This window comes from Echinops telfairi, unplaced genomic scaffold (genome assembly GCF_000313985.2).
Source record: "Echinops telfairi isolate 266 unplaced genomic scaffold, ASM31398v2 ScPeMD7_9;HRSCAF=40, whole genome shotgun sequence".
Classification (NCBI taxonomy): Eukaryota; Metazoa; Chordata; class Mammalia; order Afrosoricida; family Tenrecidae; genus Echinops; species Echinops telfairi.
Window position 1 is genome coordinate 30087799 of NW_022103906.1, and position 19391 is coordinate 30107189.

At 37.0% G+C, this 19391-nt stretch overlaps 1 protein-coding gene across 3 annotated transcripts in view; it reads left to right on the forward strand.

Moving 5' to 3' along the window:
• The window catches only part of KAT6A (lysine acetyltransferase 6A), a 130853-nt gene that overhangs the window by 63637 nt on the left and 47825 nt on the right, over window positions 1–19391 (forward strand). Inside the window, exons 2-7 of one of the 3 annotated variants that reach the window (XM_030884658.2) lie at window positions 6448–6556; window positions 11039–11154; window positions 11737–11818; window positions 14644–14779; window positions 16107–16423; window positions 18934–19052. In XM_030884658.2, coding sequence (XP_030740518.1) covers window positions 6448–6556; window positions 11039–11154; window positions 11737–11818; window positions 14644–14779; window positions 16107–16423; window positions 18934–19052 — 879 coding nt within the window. Of the gene's footprint in view, window positions 1–6447; window positions 6557–11038; window positions 11155–11736; window positions 11819–14643; window positions 14801–16106; window positions 16424–18933; window positions 19053–19391 lie in introns of those variants that run through there. The other 2 variants (XM_045286656.1, XM_045286657.1) reach the window with 2 other exon arrangements.

The following is a 19391-nucleotide window of genomic DNA, read 5'->3' on the forward strand; positions in this document are numbered from 1 at the left end:
TAGCATTTCTGCGATTGTAAATCTTTACAGGAGGAGACAACCTCATTTTTTTCCTGTGGAGTGACTTTTTGGGTTTGGACTAAGGACCCTATGGTTAGCAGCCCAACTTTTATCCTGCAGTGCCCCACACCCCCAAAAAACACATCAAACAAACCCAAACCACACCTACTGCCATCAAGTTGATTCTGGCTCATTGTGACCCTATTAGGGTTTCTGAGGCTATAAATCTTTACAGGACTAGATAGTCTCCTCTTTCTTACAAAAAGAGTACATGATGGGTTTGAGCAGCTCACATTTATTGATTAGCAGTCCAGTGTTACCATATATCACCACTAGGCTCCTTATTTCTAGTAGAAAGTAGTATAATTAAAGTTTTTAGCAAGTACTTATTGAATGCAGACTATATGCTAGGTACTGTTTGCCAATACTAAGGAGCCTTGTTGGTGTAGTGTGTTGAATGTTACAAGTTGGGCTGCTAACTGCAAGGTCAGCAGTTTGAAACCACCAACTATCCCACAGGAGAAAGATGAGATATACATCTTGAAGATATACAGCCTCAGAATCTAACAGGGGTAGTTCTACTCTGTCTATAGCATCTCTCAGAGTCAGAATTGATGCATAAATAACAGTGAGGTTTTTAGGTTTAAAAAAATTTTTTTTTTTTTGAGTGAGTTTCCCCGTACTAGGGAAAGAGAAAGATAATAAGACAACCCACTCATAGGATTGGGGTTTGCGTTGAAATGTTAAATGAGGTGTTGAAAGAAAGCCTTACAGAGATATAGAAGGTGATTTTAAATGAAGACTGACCTGAAGGAACTGGGGAGAAGAGCATTTCAGATAAAAAACAGATGGAAAGGCCAACTGACTAGAACATTCTTGGTTTGCTGAAGAAAAAACCCAAGAAATTGAAGTAACCTGTAGGACCAATAGGAGATGAGACCAGAGAGGTAATTGAGTGTTTGTGTATGAAAGTGCAGGTCTCATCGGTCCTTTTAGTCCATTTGTCGTGGAATCCATCGTAGGGTTTAGGTAGCTGAATGACATGCTCTGATTTACCTTTTAACAGGTTCAGTCTGGCTGTTGTGTTTAATGGTGTGTAAAGTAATTTGTTACAAACTTTCTTCTTGTTTTATTAGCTGTAGAAACAGGTTTACTTGCTATAGATCCTGGGAACAAGGAAAGCATAAGGACTAAGTTTAGACCTGGGTACACTGATAATGTGGCATATTGTCTTGTCTCCAGATTTTGAGGAATTGTATTCACAGATTGTCAGTTCTTGTTTTGTCTATGTGATGCAGGATAATTCAGAACAGCCTGTATAATTTTTATTTGTGAAATGTTTTGACTGTCTCTCCTTTCTGTCCTATAACCACAGTAAGACCTCAAGTCTTGCTGTGAACCCAATGTAGTTTAAGCCCTATCACACTGCTTTTCATGGACATTAGCATTTTGAGATTGAGAATATTCTGAGATTTTAAAAATGCTCGTAACAATATATTCTGAAACATATCCTTCTGTACCAATTAGCAGGGGTATTTTTATCAACAAATTAGGGAAAATCTCATAGATTATGCTGTAACCTAGATGATTTATTTGGATTATTTTTTCTTGTAGCTCATAAGATAACATGACTTAACCCCTAAAATACTTTTATTCTTAAATTGTACTGAAAAGGGGTTGGGGTACCTCTTAAAGTATCAACTTAATAAAAAAATCATGACAGTTGTTAGTAATGATAGTATTTCTGTTAGCTTAAATTTTATAATTTTCAAGTAGCTAAGGAATTTGCAAGGTGATATCAATTAAAAATGTACAGCTTCAGTAGGAAATATATCCATGAAATAAGGTATGGCGGCTGTACTGCCATTTGTTACTGAAAAGCATTTTCATAGATTTAAGTCTATTTGGACTTTTGTCTTAACAAATTGCTTTTCATCCTGTCATATTTTCACCTGGTAAATGGTAAGTAAATATTGTTAATGTTTAAACATACATTGCAATTACTGGGAATACTCAGAAAATTGCTTTGTGCAGCTAGTAGCCAACACTTAAAACGGGCCATCTCATATATTGCCAAAACAATTGAGATAAACTGTCTGTGTAGCTTCAAGTAACCAGAGAGCCAGTTTATCTGAATCACTCCCTTTTCTCTTCACTAAATAGATTTGAATGGGGTGGCCACAGTCTAGTAATATGAAGCATTAATCATATGTAAAAGAAATATCAACAGCAACTTACAAGGACTGTTTTACTAAGGACTTAATAGATACAATTTTAAATACCATTTTCTTCCAAATGGAATCTTTACTGTCTAGTTCTAGGTGCTGAAGACTCATGTTTGATGATACAGATTATTGCATAGTTCTGATTTTTTAAGGCTCCGTTTCCTTTGCTGAAAAACAACAGCGATTTATTTTCTAGGGTTTTTTTCATATTTGTTTGTTCCTTTAAGCAGTAAGATGATCTGTTTTCCTGTGAAGTGGAAGCAAATTAAGTACTTTACTTCACATATTATAATTAACTATGATAACTAATGTGAATTATGATACTGCTTCCTTTCTGCTCTAAAGTGCCTTATCATTTTCCAGTTCCTCAGTCACTACAGGCTACACAGCATTTTGGCTTGAGATTCTTTATCAGACACGAGGTTTGTTCCTTTTTAAATCTGTGTGCTAAAGCCATTATGTGTTAATTTATAATGTGAAGTTGGTACTTTGTCCCTAGTCAGTCATTACAGTGATGGTGCCCCCTGGTGGAGTTGTTTTCCAACTTCCAAATCCAACTGCCATCAAATTGATTCTGACCAAGTCAACTGACCCAATAGCACAGGGCAGAACTGCCTCTGTGGGTTTCTGAGATTGTAATTCTATGGGAGTGGAATGCTTCATCCTCCTCCCATGGTGCAGCTGCTGGTCACTGACCTGTGGTTAGCAGCCAAGTATGTAACCCACCAAGTGTCCCTTCCATAGTTCTAAGCTCTGTTTTATAAAGGGGTGGAGATCTGGACAGACCCTGGAAGAAGTTGACACACTTAGGCCTCAAGATGATGACAGTTCTTCCTCATTGCACAGTTCTGCCGTGAAGCTGGTTCTTCCTAATATGGATAATCTGGTTTTTTTCTTTTTGCTGTCATTTACCAGGTTTTTGTTCTTTAGAATTTCTTTGTAGGTTTCTTTACTATCTTATGCTGTCATTATTTTAGCCAACTTGAACACATTTACATGATTCTTTGAAATCATGCTTTCCAGCTTATTGTCTGATCCCACTCCACTGTTGTCACGTTCACTTTGTTTACCACCCTGCTAGAAGGGGATCTACATGCAATTGAGGCTTTGTCTGTCCATGTGCCAGTGCACACTCAGTGTCTAGAACCCAAAACACCAAATCCATTGCTGTCTGAACAACCCCATAGCGCTAGTTTTTGTTCAGTAGTGTTTATGGTATTCATAAATGCCAGCTAATTTTAAAAATAATTACCACTTAATATTTCATTGTATGGGCCATACAAGGTAAGTAATTTACTTGGATTAATTTTGTTTATGATATGGGCATTTATATGTGTGTTTTATTTAACAAGTGTGTGCTTATATAGTGTACACACAGCATTGGAATTGTTGGATTATATGGTTTGTGCACATTCAGTTTTAATATGTAATATCAAATAGCATCCCAAGTGGTTTTGTCAAGTTACATTACTGATAGCAGTATTTCAGAGTTCTTGTTCTTTTTAATTATGTCAGTCTTCATAAATTTAGTCCTTGAAGGTTTAGTTCCTTAATGACTAATGAAATTGAGCAATTTTTAAAATGCTTATTGACCACTCATGTATTGTCTGTGGATTTTCAATAGTGAAGGATGAGTATCCTCTCCTTTCTAACATGTAGGAGTGTTTCAGAAATCTTGTATAAAAGCCATTTGTTGGTTAAATACTCTAGTAGTATTTACTATTTTGCTGCCTTTCTATTTTCTTAGTAGTTTATACCTAGTTTTCCTAACTTTACCTTATCTCCCTTTTCCCCATCCCTTCTAATGCAGCCCGGTGTCAAATCAGTTAGCTGTCAGTCAGATCCTGCTTGCTCTTTTAAGTATGTCTTACCCATATTTTCTCTAGTTTTCTGGCCACTGTTTTAACACCGTCACTCATTCATGGCCCGAATTTATAGATCCTATCCCTTTGAATCCATTTTCAATTGTTAACAGAACAATTCTTCCAGAATGTTAACTCTTGTTCATATTACTTCATTGCCTAAATTTACTCAATTGTGACTGAGTATAAAGTGCAAACCCCAACCCTGAATGCCCTGGCTTCTGCTGTCTTTCCAGAACGTCCCTGGAGGTTACCTCACATTCACACGCCAGGATCTAGCCTTTTTTTTTTTTGAGCCTTCCCTGTTTTCCTTTTCTTTTGGGGAAAGTATATCATAATCTCTCTGACAGCTAAATTACAATGACTTTCAATTATTCGTCTCCAACTTAAGCTCTCTGCTGACTGTTGCTTACTGTTAGCTTGTTTGTGTTGAACATTTCAGTATTGATTTTACCCAACCCTCAGTTCTGTACAGGCTTTTCCTCCGTTAGTCATGTAAAACATTCATGTTCTGACCTTGGCTCTTGTCTTTCCACCTGTTTCCAGGAAAAACTCATCAACTCTGAAGACTCTAATGCCATTTTGTACATGTTTGGCCTTAAGATTTTTGTCGGCAGACCACTCTGAATCCCAAATCCTTGTTTCATTACGCCCATTTGAATTGCTACATGCATGTACCACAGATACTTCAAGCTCAGTACATCCAAAAATTAAGTTCATTATAAACCGTTGCTAAACCTAATTTTATATTTTCTAACTTTATATACACTCCCAGCCAATAGGCTTGCCTGACATAGTCTCTGGAGCCTTGGTGGCATAGTGGTTATGCATTGGGTTGAGATCCACAAGGTTATCAGTTTGAAACTACCAGCTGCTCCACGAGAGAAAGATGGGGCTTTTTAAACCAGTAGAGCTCCAGTCCCCAAAACTCACAGGTACACCTTGTCCAAATATGTGTACTGAGTTGGCAACGACTTGATAGCAGTGGGTTTGTTTGTTTGCTTTTGTTTGGCGTAAGTTCTAATTCTGGCTCATAGTGCCCTTTAGAGTGCACGGCTCTTGTGGGTTTCTGAGATCATAAATCTTTACAGGAGCGGACAGTGTCATCTTTCTCCCGCGGAACAGCTGATGCTTCAAACTGCTGACTTTGGATTAGCAGCCTAGTACATCATCGGCTACTTCACCAGGGCCCTTACTTCTTTCAGAGCCCGAGTCAAATGACACTTCTTTGAAGCTTTTCCCCCATGGCACGTATTTCTCCTGTCGCTTACTTCCCTTTGTGATAGTTCTGTTTTAGTGCCTAAACATCATATTTATCCGTTCTCCCCCATTAAACTGTAAGCATCTTGCAGGTGTTATGTTTTCATCCTGCACAGTGTATAAATACTTGAGTGATGGTATTATTCTTAAACCAAATACCCAGTGCCACTGAGTTGGTGCTGACTTCCAGTGACCCCATAGGACAGATTAGAATTGCTCCTGTAGGTTTCCAAGACTGCCGCAAACTCTCTGTGGGAACAGAACGCTTCCTCTTTCTCCTGTGGAGCTTGCTGGTGCTTTCAAACTGCTGACTTGTAACCACTACGCAAAACAGGGCAACTTTCTTAAGATCCCGTAATATAGGACTGACACTTACTACACGTTACCCTCCTTTCCTCCAAGCCACAGGCGGAATTTCTCTCGTGCTGTCTCTTATAGCACTTATAGAGTACTTAATGGCTGCTAAGTTACACTATGTCTGCATGTAGCTTTGTACTTTCCCACTAGATTGCATTGCTTGAACAGTGGTTCTCAACCTTCCTAATGCCGCAACCCTTTCATATAGTTCCTCACGTTGTGGTGACCCCCAACCATAAAGTTATTTTCGTTGCAACTTCACTGTAATTTGCTAGTGTTATGAATTGGGTGACCCCTGTGAAAGGGTCATTCGACCCCCAAAGGGGTCATGGCCCACTGCCTTAAGGGATGTTATATCTTTTTGTACTTAATTTGGTTGAATTTTTCAATTTTGGCTGAAGGATTCGCTTTCTTTAATCCATGCAGCATCGTTTAATTTCTCAGTGACTAGAAAGATTGGATATGATTTTTGGGGGGTGTAGTGGGGTGAACAGCAGTGGGCAGGCATAAAGTCGTCACTAAAACAAGCAGTTGAAAAGGCCCGGCCAGAACAGGCTTTGTAAAAATACATCTAATTATTGGAATTGTAAGAGAACCGTACAGTTAATTGCCCGAAAGTACTACTTAAAATTGGGAAATAAATACATATTTTATGTCTTTTTATTAATACCATTAATACTAGTAATACATAAAAAGAAAACAAAATGCATTAGTACCTAAGTGAATTGTGTTTTTCTTTACAGCCAGTTGCTGAACCAATCCCCATCTGTAGTTTCTGCCTTGGTACAAAAGAACAAAACCGAGATAAGAAGCCTGAGGAACTCATCTCCTGTGCTGATTGTGGCAACAGCGGTACGTGATTCCCCATGCGGTCCTCCTTAAACTTGTTATGAAGGCTCGAGGAAAGTGTGTTGCACTGAGTTTTTAATCCTCAATTGCTGTGAGAGAAATATGTGGTTCTTGTTTTAGGTAACTGGAAGGAGCTTTTAAACAAGGGAGGCATTGAGTGTATAGCTCACACACTCAAATTAATTGAGTTAATTTAATCAGGTTTTGTGTTGGTTTTTTTTTGTTTTTTTTTTGAGTTAAAAAACTTTTTGTAGACATACTTTTCCTCTTGATCTTTATATTTCACTGTCAAACATCTGCAAAATCACTGCAAATCAGTTTGAAATCATTGATGATTTCTTTAATAATTACTACTTATCTTTCTTGACTTATTCCTAGGGCTTGACGAATAGACCCAGGATAGTAACAGATTTGTTTTTCTTGATGGAAACATATATATGTCACATTGGAAAATAGTGTGTCGACACTGAAGTTTAGTGAGTGTGACAATTCTGGACCTTGGGAAAGACTTTGCAGAAAGGCTTCTACGTTGTCAGTTCTAGAGGTCTCCTTGCTTTATAAGACCCTGCAGGACGGATTTAGTACATCAGCAATATCTTTGATCATTTTCAGTATCAGTATCAGTACCAGAAGCTAGTGCATAAACTGGAACCCACATGGGATGGTTCAGGAGGAAAGAGAATTTAGCACTAGAACCCAGTCTTTGACATTGATGTAAATGCTGAAGAGGAAGGCTAGTCTGGGCTTCAGGAACTGACCCTTGGAACAGTGTAGAATTAAGTCCCCAGCAGAGTCACCCTGTCTGCCTCCATCTGCAAAAGGCTAAAGCAGAAGATCGCTCGTCAAATCATTCTGTTTAAGAAGACACTGTTGTAGCTGGGTGCTAAGATGCTGAATCTAGCTGGCATCTCAGCTGCCCCTGGATGGTCCTGATGGTAGGGAATAGAGCAAAGCATTTGTATGAGTTTGCTTATGATTAGAAAATAGTCAGTACTGAGAGGAAAATGAGCTTTGTTTGATTTTTGCTTTTCACATGACACACGAATTCATCCAGGTGTAGAATTTAATTCATAGCAAGAGTTTGGCTGAAAATGAGTCTAAGAAATATAGAATTTAATTCATAGCAAGAGTTTGGCTGAAAATGAGTCTAAGAAGTATACTTATTTAACCTTTCAGATTTTGTGGCTCAAAGCCGTTAGAAGGATGTAGGCCTAAGTCTTGTCTGCTGGTCGACCATATCAGCGTCATTTCATGAACAATAATGCACTTGAATGAATTTCAAGCATGAAATCTTTAAAAATGAGATAAAAATGTAATGGCATGTCATACAGTGCAAGACATTCCAAATGATTTTAGTAATGAAACCCCTTTCCCAAATGAAGTCTCACAGGAGCGCAAATATATAAGACTGTTACAATGAACTGGTTCTCGGTGAGGTGGGAATGAAATGGGGATAAGTTGGATAAGGGCTTGTAGCCTTGCCTTTTAAGAATCATCAGAAAGTGTTCTTGTTCTCTCTTTAATGCTATTATGGGTAGGTCTCAAAACTAAGGAAGAACACAATTTGAAGATCACCACTGCAGGGGAACTTTTTATGACTTGAAGTAGTTAAATAAATGATTAGTTATCTATTGTCAAAAATTAAATTACTTGAAAACGTAACTTAAAGTGGCAACAAACATTTTTTCTTCCATACTGTTCCCATGGATCAGGATTTGGGAGTGGTTTACCAAGGTCATTGGTACTTAAAAATCTTTAATGAAATTGCAGTCATCTGAAAGCTTCCATACTGTCTCACTTACTCGGCTGGCACGTTGATACTATTGACAGGAAGCAGCAATTTTTGCCCTATGGACCTCTCCTTGGTGTAGTGAGTCCACAGCATGACAGCTGACTTCCTGTGACAGATTATCCAAGAGAAAGCAAAAATGGGAGCCTCAGTACTGTCTGTGACTTAGTCCCATTCTGTCCTTGAAGCAACATTGTCTTTGTTATACAGCTCAGCCCTTCCTACAGTGAGAGGGGACTACACTAGGGCAGGGATACCAGGAAGCAGGAATCACGGAAGGGCAACTTTGAGGCTCGATCTTATAATAACCATGAAAGAAAACAAGGCTGTAGTAGTTTTCAAATATCTGAATTTTAAGGTATTTTCTAAATTGAAAGCTAACATACTCAAAATAAAAAGGACAAGAATAGTTAAGGAGAAATAATTGCATTAAATATGACAGTGTGTTTATACTTCTAATTATGAAGGGGCAGAGCTTGTGAACAGACAGCTTAAACAAGAGAAACTCAGTAGTTGAGCATATGGAAAAGAGAATTCATAGGAATGTGTACCTAGAACATTTTTGTTCTCAGGAATATCCAGAGCAAAACAAATGTAAGCGCTTTTCTAGTAAAACTGAAAAGTTAAGAAAGCCAAACAGCTTGTAAACAGAGGCCAAAGATTTGTACTTTATTGGTGGCACTAGTTAGTGCATCCTACTTTGGGGAAAATGTTCTGATCGGGACTATTAACGTACAGGTATAAAAATGTTTATTTTGTATTACACCCTACTTCATTTCAAGGAATTCTAAGAAGTTAATTGGAAAGAAGGGAAGAATTCACAAGCATGAAATAATTTATTTTAGTGTTCTCTTTATTATGGGTAAGCCTAAACTTTTAAAATTGGGAAACAGGTAGAGTATGGTGTATCAGTCAACACAGTGGAATATAATGTTCTTAGATGCTGTTTGAGTTGGTTCTGACTCATAGCGACCCTATTATAGTCTTTTCAGAGCTGCTGCTTTTTTTGTCGACTCTACTTTGTGCATTCCATGTTCCAGCTGTTAGTGGATGTTTGGAGATATTTCTTCTCATCAGCAAGTGAAGGTCCTAAAAAGTTTACTACTTCCACACCATTAAAGTTGACTCCATTTTGAGGCGACATCCATATTTTAATTGCTTTCCAACCTTAGGGGCTCATCTTCTGGCACTTTCTCAGACATTGCTGCACCGCTTTCAGAAAGTTTTCTGTTTCTAATTTTTCATTAGTGGTCCACCTCTTTCTTCTTCCTCGACCCTTTTGGTCAGGAAGTTCCTCTGAAACCAGACCACCACGGTTGTACCTGCTGGTATTTGAAATACCAGCGGCATCACTTCCAGCATCATGGCAAATGCAAGCCACTGCAACAGACAAACGTGGCAGACTATCCTTAAACAGATAATCAATTTAAGGAAGGATTATGTAAACTAAAATCTAACTTCACTTGGATAAGAAAAGCAAAAAAAAAAAAAAAAAGTCTGCACATTGCAATTTACAGTCCCACAAGTGCTTTCTGTTAGTTTTAAAGGAAAAGTAGAACATGAAAATGGCTATTTTTTTGCACCTCTCCTATTTTCCTTTAATGTCAGCGATCTTTTGATAATAAAACTTCAGAAAGAAAAACTTGTTACCATCTTAGAAAACACTTTAAGAAAAAAGAGGAAAGAAAATAACTCTACCAAACTTCTCTCTCAACTAAGAAAAATAAACAAAACCAATTTTATAGGAGGAAGACTGTCTTTTCAGTGTTTAGGAAATTGGCTCTTGATTTGTATTTTGTGCTACTTTACATTGTGGGAATCAAGTTGATAATAACTCATGGAAAGAGAAGCATTTTCCCTGATGTTACTAATTAGGATCACAGCAGAAATAGTGCATATGGTTTCTGCTTCAGCTAGCGAGTCTTAAATCATGAGCAAATAGCTCACTTTAAAGATAGAACTTTTGTTATATGACTATAAACATAACACCAAGAAAGGGAAAGGTAGTACAAGTGATGGTTTTTAAAATGAGAACAAAAAGCATATAAAGTCAAAATCCGGCTCCTTCAAAATCAAGCTATGTATTCCCTAACATGTTACCAGTGTAAGCAATAGTTTTGGTATATTTTTCCTGGAAATGCATACTTGCATAAAACCCAAAAGGATATACTTGTATATAACCCAACTCATAGCGATTCTATGGAACAGAATAGAATTCATCCTTAGGCTTCCGAGACTCTGGATCTTTACAGGAACAGATGGCTTCATCTTTTTTTTTTTCTCCCTTGGAGCAGTGAATTGATGGGTTTGGATTGTTGGCCTACGCATTTAGCAGCGCAATGCTCAGACCACAGCACCATCAGCACTCATACCACCAGGGCCAAAAGAGAATCCTTTCATGCAGGCTGAGTAAAAATTGGGAGTGTTTAACTTTCTGTGAATTACATTTTGGAGATGATTTTAAAATTCTTTTTGGAATTAGTAGAACAAAATTGAAGCCACAAGTCCTAATCTGAGGCATTTGGAAAACTTAAAAAACATCGCTTTAAAATTTTGAGATATGTATTTTATTTTCTGTATTGTCATTTCCTACATATTTTCTTTTTTTTCCTTTCCTACATAATTTCTTTAATGCAATTAAAAATCATTCTTGACTGCTTCATTTGTTAATCTTCCCTCTCCCCCTCTCTTCATAGGTCATCCTTCCTGTTTAAAATTTTCCCCTGAACTGACGGTTCGAGTGAAGGCCTTACGGTGGCAGTGCATTGAGTGTAAGACATGCAGCTCCTGTCGAGATCAAGGCAAAAATGCAGTGAGCATCTTCCATTATGAGTATTTCACTTATAAGTACAGCCTACAACTGTGTTTGCATGCAAGTATGGTTGTTTATGTTTTCGTCACTTGGTCCAGCAGGATTTAGGACAGTAACTTCTTCAAGTTACAAGCCATTGGTTTAGAATGTGTGCTCATTTTATTTATGGGTTATCTGTAGGTCATTGGTAGTAAAGTTATCTTAATGACATGTTAAATTTGCAGAGAAACTATCCAACTTTAAAGAAATAGTCCTCAAATTTCTTTGAACAGTGTAGAGGCATTCATCTAGAAATGGCTATTTATTTTGTTAATCAAAATTTTTTCTTATTTTTATTAAAACAGACCAAGGTTAAACTTACTTATGGTTACTATATAAACTTTAATGAAACTGTAGTTTGCAATCCAAAATCTACCTTATTCTTTATGTATTTAATACAGATGAAAAAAACCTTATTATTGCAGTGACTCATGTCATTTTTGAAATCTCTGATGTCTCCTAGGTTTTTTGACGTCCTAGTTCTGATGTGTTTTTGTGCCATAAAGTTCATCAGCTCTACCCTTTCTTTCGTTTTTTTCCTAGGATAACATGCTCTTTTGTGACTCATGTGACCGCGGGTTTCACATGGAGTGTTGTGATCCACCACTCACCCGGATGCCAAAAGGTTAGAAATATTTTCTGAATCAAACTGTGAATATAAAGAGTTTACCCATTTTGCTAGGACATAGAACAAGTTAACTCTTTCAGTTTAGGGTTATAAATATAGGAAGCCTGTTGTCACTTTAAAGGTACAGATAATTTTTGTTGAAAGCATCTTAGCATTCACTTTATTATTTTCCTTGATTTTTCAGGATTTAAGAATCCATGGGGGATACAGTGGCTCCTTTATAAAACCTGCTAGTCCTCTAGCTAGAGTACAAAATACATGCCATATATAATATTTTGACATATCTTGTTCTTAAAATGGGTAAATGAAATTGTATTCGATCATATTGATTATATCACTGCTCATCACCAAAAGATACATAGAGATTCCTTGGCTTATTTTTTTATTACCCCTCTAAAATGCCTTTTATAAAACCTTTTCATATTGTATACAAATAAGTACTCACATCATTAGGATAACAGCTTAATATTCTACTTCTGCTGACTCCTGTTCTTTGAAAGGTATTTAGTCAAGATATAATTTTCTGTTAGGAGAGCCATTAGGTTGACATTTTACCATATGCTTATAGTTTTTTTGTTTTTGTTTCTTTTAAAATCCAGTTAGTCACTTCTGTATTGTCTTATTACAAATTTCATTTTCACTTGTGGTTTTATTTATAGATTTCTTAGTATAATGCTTGTAGGATATTTGGTCATGTGTATTTGATTTGAAAAGAACTGTCTTGGTGATAGAAAAGGACTAAACTTTGGGTTGTAGTCAAGCTGTTCTACTTATGGATTTTACTCGAAGTTCTCTTACAACAAAACATTCTCTTTACTGTTATTTTTGAAATGTCTTTATATGTATTGGAAGAAGAAATACTCTCCTTATCTCTTCCATTTATTTAAAGCCTGCTTCAAAAACTTTTAGAATCTTTGAGGAGAAAAACATTTTTCTAGGCATTGTGTTAAGCTGGGTTTTCCAGATAAACAAAAGCAGTGGCATTCATAAGTGAATAAGAAAGAAGATCATATCAAGAAAGTAGCCCACACAGCTGCAAAGCAGGCAAGCCCAGTTCAACACAAGTCTGAGGCTCAGATACTAATCTGGAGGCCCTTCCCAACTAAGATAGCTGCAGGCCCGTGAATCTGGAAGCAGGAGAACAAACCAAGACTCAGGTTGGTGGAGGACATTCTAAATGAATCCAATGTCTGCAGGGTACATAACAGACCACCGACAGCTCCCAGGGTCTGCGGGCCACATGGTAGCCAAGTCCCAAGAAACCAGATGCAAAATGCAGACCCACAGGAAGAGAAAGAGATGGGAGTTAGTTTATCTATAGCATGTTTGTATATACGAAATAGGCCACACCCCCAGGAAAACAGCATCAGGCCATGACCTGAGTGAGGGGTTGCCCTGCTTCACAGGGAAACCTGGGGTTGTTTCCATTATGATAGGTTTGAGGTCCAAACTCCTCAGAACCCTGCCTCAGCCAGGTTGACACAAAACCTAAATGTCACAGAAAGTCTCCCCGTATACTTCTACAGAAGTATTTTATATGTTTACATTTAAATTTAAAAAAATATATATTTAACTATGTTACAATATGATTAACAAATCTACAAACCTTATTTTATAATCTCATGTAACTTTTCCCCTTCTCCAGCCTTTTGGGGACTTTGGGGTGGCGGGTGGAAATAGTATCCAGGATTAAGTTCAGGGTCTCACATGAGTTTATATCTTTAGACTCCTCTAGTCTGTTAACAATTCCATAGATTTTTTCCCTGATCCTTATAAAGTGTCAAAACATAAAAACCCCAAAGCCACTGCCATTGAGTCTGTTCCAACTCATAGTGACCCTTTATGGGATTTCTAAGCCTGTACGTCCTTGTAAAAGCTGCTAGTTTAATTTTTCCCTCCTACTTTCAAGAGTACTGACTAGTTATTTCATAGATAGTCCTTCAGTTTGGGTTTGTCTGCTGCTTTCTTATAATTAGAGAAGTTATTACAACTTTAACATAGAGAGTATATGATAGTGACAAGTCTGATTATTGGTAATGTTAACTTTGATCACTCCATTAAAATGGAGAAACCTGATAAAGTTATTCATTGTTCATTAGCTTTAGCATCCATCAATGGTTCTTGCCTGCAGTAGTCATTATTGTTGTATTTGTACAGTGGATTTCACAGTAAATTGATTTCCTATTAAACTGACGTTCTGTAAGAGAGTTGTCCTCTTTTTCTTATTCACTCATTCAATGGTTTGTTTCATTTTGAACTTGTGGATATTTACTATATGGGTTCTAGTTTATTGTTATGACTACTTATTTTGTTGCTTAAATTGTCTCCTTAAAATTGGCTTCTGCTTCAAGTTGGCTCGGTGTCTTTTGGCACACCGCCCTTAATTTTGAGCATATGTTTTGTAGGACCACAAAATATTCTGAGTTATCCTGTATTTTCGTTTTTGCAGTAAAGCCAGTCAGAACTCTGTGGAAATCCGTTGTCCTCCACATGTGCCCCCCGCCCTCCTGTTTTTGTTTTTATTGTTAGAATGCCATTTAAAAGTAACCCTGTGGCCACTAGGTTAGGATTTTTTTTTTTTTAAATAAGGACCGGTGGGCTTCATCCATATAAGGGGTTTCAGCTTGTGTGTGAATCCTTTCTAGTTCTTAGTAGAATTTTGTGTTTGCGTGTTTATTTTCTGTGAAACTTCTATCATGTTTTCAAATGAGAGTCCTCAAGCTGAAAAAGCTTAAGAACTCCTAGTTTAGTATCCGAAATCTGACGTCTTTCCGTGTACTCATGTCTACGGTGCTTTTATGTGGAATTTTATTTCTTTGTAGGCATGTGGATATGTCAAATATGTCGACCTAGAAAAAAAGGACGAAAACTTCTACAAAAGAAGGCAGCACAGATAAAACGACGCTATGCTAATCCAATAGGACGTCCAAAAAACAGGTTAAAGAAACAAAACACGGTGTAAGTTGTACTTATGGCAAGGTGAGGGGAGAAAAGGATAGGGTCTTCTCTCTAGTGTAGGATTCACTTGTCTTCTTTACTGGACAAAAAAGAAAAAAGTTCTGTTGTTAAAACTGGAACTCTTATACAGTAGCTAAATTGAGCTTTTTAATGCTTTATATGTGTTGAAACATTTAATTCTCCCAACAGTCCAATGAAGTGTAAGTACTGTTGTTACTCCATTTTTTTCGGAGGAGGAAAATAAGGCATGAGAAAATTAATTTACACAGTGTTAACTGGGATAAAACCTAGGTAATGTGGCAACAAAATCTGCCTCTTAACATTGCTTCGTATTGCTTATCTTATATTTAAAAAACAGGAAATATTAAACTTAATGTTTTTCACAGCTATCTCCTGTTTCAGCCTTAGTTGCCTATTTCTATTAGCTAATTACTATGTCGCTTCTTCCTGTTCAGGTGATAGAGCTAAGTCCCATTTCTATATTTTCCTGATGTAAGCAATTTTCTTCTATTAGTAGACGTTAGGAATACAGTGTTTTATGTATTAGCAAAAAGCAGGAAGATAATCCCCACATGTGAACTTGGAGATAGGGCTATATCTGAAGGAAAAGAGACAGGATTCACTAATTTATTCTCTTCAGTATCTCTGTAGTAATTTGCCTTGGCTAGATAAAAATACCTTCAGGCCTCTAACTTTTTATTTATCAAGAAATTCACCCAGCTTTTCCACATTTTAGATTATTTTGAAGGTGCGGTATCACCAAAATGAGTGAGCCACTAACAGCCTGAATTACAAAGCCAGATTTGTAGTCTATATAAGTCCGTACTAAGTCAAAGTAGCTTTTTTGTTTAAATAAAATGATCTTTTGACTTTCAATGAGTAATATATCCCCTGTGTTTAGAAGTAAACAGATCAACTCTGAGTTGGTGTAAAGATCACGTATTATAGGATTTTATGCTTAGGAAATTCTTAGTTGTTTTCTGGTCCAACCCTCATTGTAGAGATGAAGATACTAATGTTGAGGGAGAATGTGGTTTGCCCACGATGGTTCAGTTAATAAGTGGCAGATGTATGACCCCAAAATGTCTTCTGATTTCTAGTTTAGGGTTCTTTTCACTATCAATAATTAGGTTTCCTTTAAATAGACGTCTCTATAATAATAATTTACTTCTCGTTTGTATACTATTTTTAGTTTACAACATATATTATTAACTACAGATATTTTAAAAAGTTGTAAGGTTATTTACTAATTATATATTATATAGAAATAAAAGCCTTATAAAAATTTCTCTTTAATAGTTACCCTTTTCCCTGTTTGATTCTTTAGATCAAAAGGTCCCTTCAGCAAAGTTCGAACTGGCCCTGGAAGGGGTCGGAAACGTAAAATCACTCTCTCCAGCCAATCAGCATCGTCATCAGAAGAAGGATATTTAGAGCGAATAGATGGCTTGGACTTCTGCAGTGATAGCAGTGTCCCCCTGAAGTTCAACAAGAAAACCAAAGGGCTCATTGATGGCCTTACCAAATTCTTCACCCCTTCCCCTGATGGGCGGAAAGCCCGAGGGGAAGTGGTAGACTACTCTGAGCAATATAGAATCAGGAAAAAGGGCAACAGGAAATCAAGCACTTCTGATTGGCCCACAGGTAAAAGTTTGTTCACTTAGAAACAAAAAATATTCCAAACGTGCATAACTTAAAATAATAACTAGTTATCTAGAGTAAACTTACCTTTGATAATAAAATATTGGTTTTTACCTTTGATAATAAAATATTGGTTATGGAACATATTACACATACAGTTTTAGATGATGGCAAAGGTGATGACTGTGGTAGGAATTTAGAGTCTAGGGGTGAACTTGCAGAATAATCCAATAGGAGCAATTAGGCTAAAGGAAGTTGCTTTTTAGGGGAGAACCACAGAGAATCTTTACAAGTCTTTGAGGTGTCTAAAATTTGAGTCAAAGCTAATTTTACACGTCATAAATTACTATGATGCTTGCTTTGTTCAAGTAAAGATATTGGAAGGTTTAGAAGTGAATAAAATGCTGTTGATTTAAGCATATAAGGAAAGACCAAATATATGCGAGTATGATAAAAGTATTGATTTTCTGTTTCTAGTTTTGTCAAACATAGTTGTACTTTTTTATGAATTACACTTAAAAAGAGGGAAAGGGAGGGAATGAAGAAGAGAATCAGGAGGCCAGTTGGAGAAAGTAAGAGAGCCTCAGATTTTTAAGAGCTTCAGTATAGAAACAAAATTTTGTATAGCTGTCCAGGTTACAAAAACTTAAAATAGTCTCACTGCCGTGCCTTGAGTTTAAAATGCCTAACCTTATGATGGAAGTCGAAGGGGGTTCAGGGAAAGTAGAAGAATGAAATTAAACACTTTTGGATTATGGGGCTGGAAGTATAATGTCCCATTGGTAGGTGTGTGTTCACCACTTCCTCATCCTGCTTATATAACTAGCCAATTAGTCCACTGTGGGAGAGGAGAGCCTCACTCAGGTCCTTCTTTTTAATGCTTCATTGAGTGGTTTTCACCAGGGCAGCAATTAACTAATTTAGTCTCACTAGATTCAGAGACTGCAGTCAGACCCTGGTTTGAGCATGTTTATTTAAAAGTATGCAAGCCACTGAGGCTAGGCTTAAAGAATCTCAATATGAAAACCATAATGAAAGGCATTTTTTAGTTAACCATTGGTTTGCACTGGAGATTATCAGAAAAATGGACTGCCAAGTTTTAGAAATAGAAATTGTTGGAAAAATATAAAGTACATACATATGGAGAGCCAGTATTGAGCTTTAGGCATTGGTGTGATCTGTAGTTTTGATGGATTTAGTTATTTTTTTTTATGGATTGTAGAGTTTAAAGGCACATTTGGTGTGTTACCTGATAAAGTGCTACTGCATGCTTTATTAGAGGTGTAGCTGCATCCTTCTTTGCCGTGCACTAGGGGGCACTAAAGTCACAGAGTATCTTTAGAATTGTTTACGTTGGGAATACTGTAGTCCTTGCTTTTGGTTCCCCTGCCGCCTCCCCCTTTTTTGTACTAAATAACAGACAGCCTATACCCGCAGCTGATTTGAAAAGAATTCACTAATTGGTCTTTTCAGCCATACTCATACAAAGAAGACACGATGTCATTAGCAATGTCATCTTCAAATACAAAGGATGGTTATCTACATAATCCCCAAATCATCCATTCACTAATTTCTTTGCCCATTTGAGGAAGATGCCTCATTTCGTGAATGATGATCTTAATTTCTCATATTTACCCTTAGGTTAATATTTACCCAGATCTGTGATCCTCAGGTTTGTGGAGTTTGTGTTTCAAAAGGGCACCCAGAATGTGAGAGGAGCTGGTACTTGCTGGCATCATCTTTTCGTTAAGATAAGAACGTATTGTCCTGGTGAAGATTGCAGAGTCGTTGGACTTTCTCAAAGGAGCCAAATATCTCTGTTTATCCCCTAGTTAATTAAAAACAGAAAGGGGGAAAAAAAGTCTTGCTCACACTACTACTTCTTCCCTAGTGCCAGAGAAGGAAGAACTAATTGATTGCTGACATGTTAAGTTCTTAGCCAAGTGTCATATTCTTAAAGCTTCATCATGGATTTTATATTCTTTAGGTCTTCTTCAAGGCACTCCTGGTGGCATAATGGTTATGCATTGGGCTGCTAATCTCAAAGTCAGCAGTTTGAAACCACCTGCTACTCCAAGACAGAAGGATGAGGCTTTCTGTCCCTATAAAGAGTTACAGTCTTGGAAACCCACCAGGGCAGTCCTACTCTGCCCCATAGGGTCATTATGAGTCACAGTTCCATGGCAGTGAGTTTGAGGGGTTTTTGAGGCCCTCTTCCCATCTGCTTTTGAATATATTATAATATATTAAAATACAGTGTCTTCTAAGTTAAAATGTAGTTATGTTATTTTTTTTTAAGGAAGCTTTTAGACAATTCAGGACTTTCACTATAACTTACATAAAATATCAACACCTTTGTTGAAAACGATCTAGGAAACAGCTTAATGCTGTATCTGTTACAGAAACAGTATTAGGGTCTTCAACTTGAAATAAATACCTTTGAGTTGTTTCCTAGTACATGTATCAAGCTAAATAGAATACTAATAACATGTGAGCTCTTTCTTTATGTATAGACAATCAGGATGGCTGGGATGGCAAGCAAGAAAGTGAAGAGCGGCTTTTTGGGAGCCAGGAAATCATGACTGAGAAAGATATGGAGCTGTTTCGTGATATCCAGGAACAAGCACTTCAGGTGAAGTTGAATATTTAAGTTGGGCAAATGAAGCTTTTGTGTATGGGTCAGAAACCAGATTAATTAGATTGTGGGTTAAATAATCGAGCCATTTGACCTGCAAGTTGGTATGATTTGTGGATAGAATTGTTCTGATGCTTAGTGTGCTCCTTTCCAATTCATGATAAATGCCTTGGTTTTGCAGATGAACTTTGACTATTGGTTTTAAGTGAGCTATACAAATTTATTTTCTTTCTTAAATATTTGGAATAGTTTGGAACTTGAACTGAAAAAGGAATCAAGAAGCTTTTCTGGAGTAATAAAGCACCCATATTCATTAGTTCAAGAAATGTTATGAAA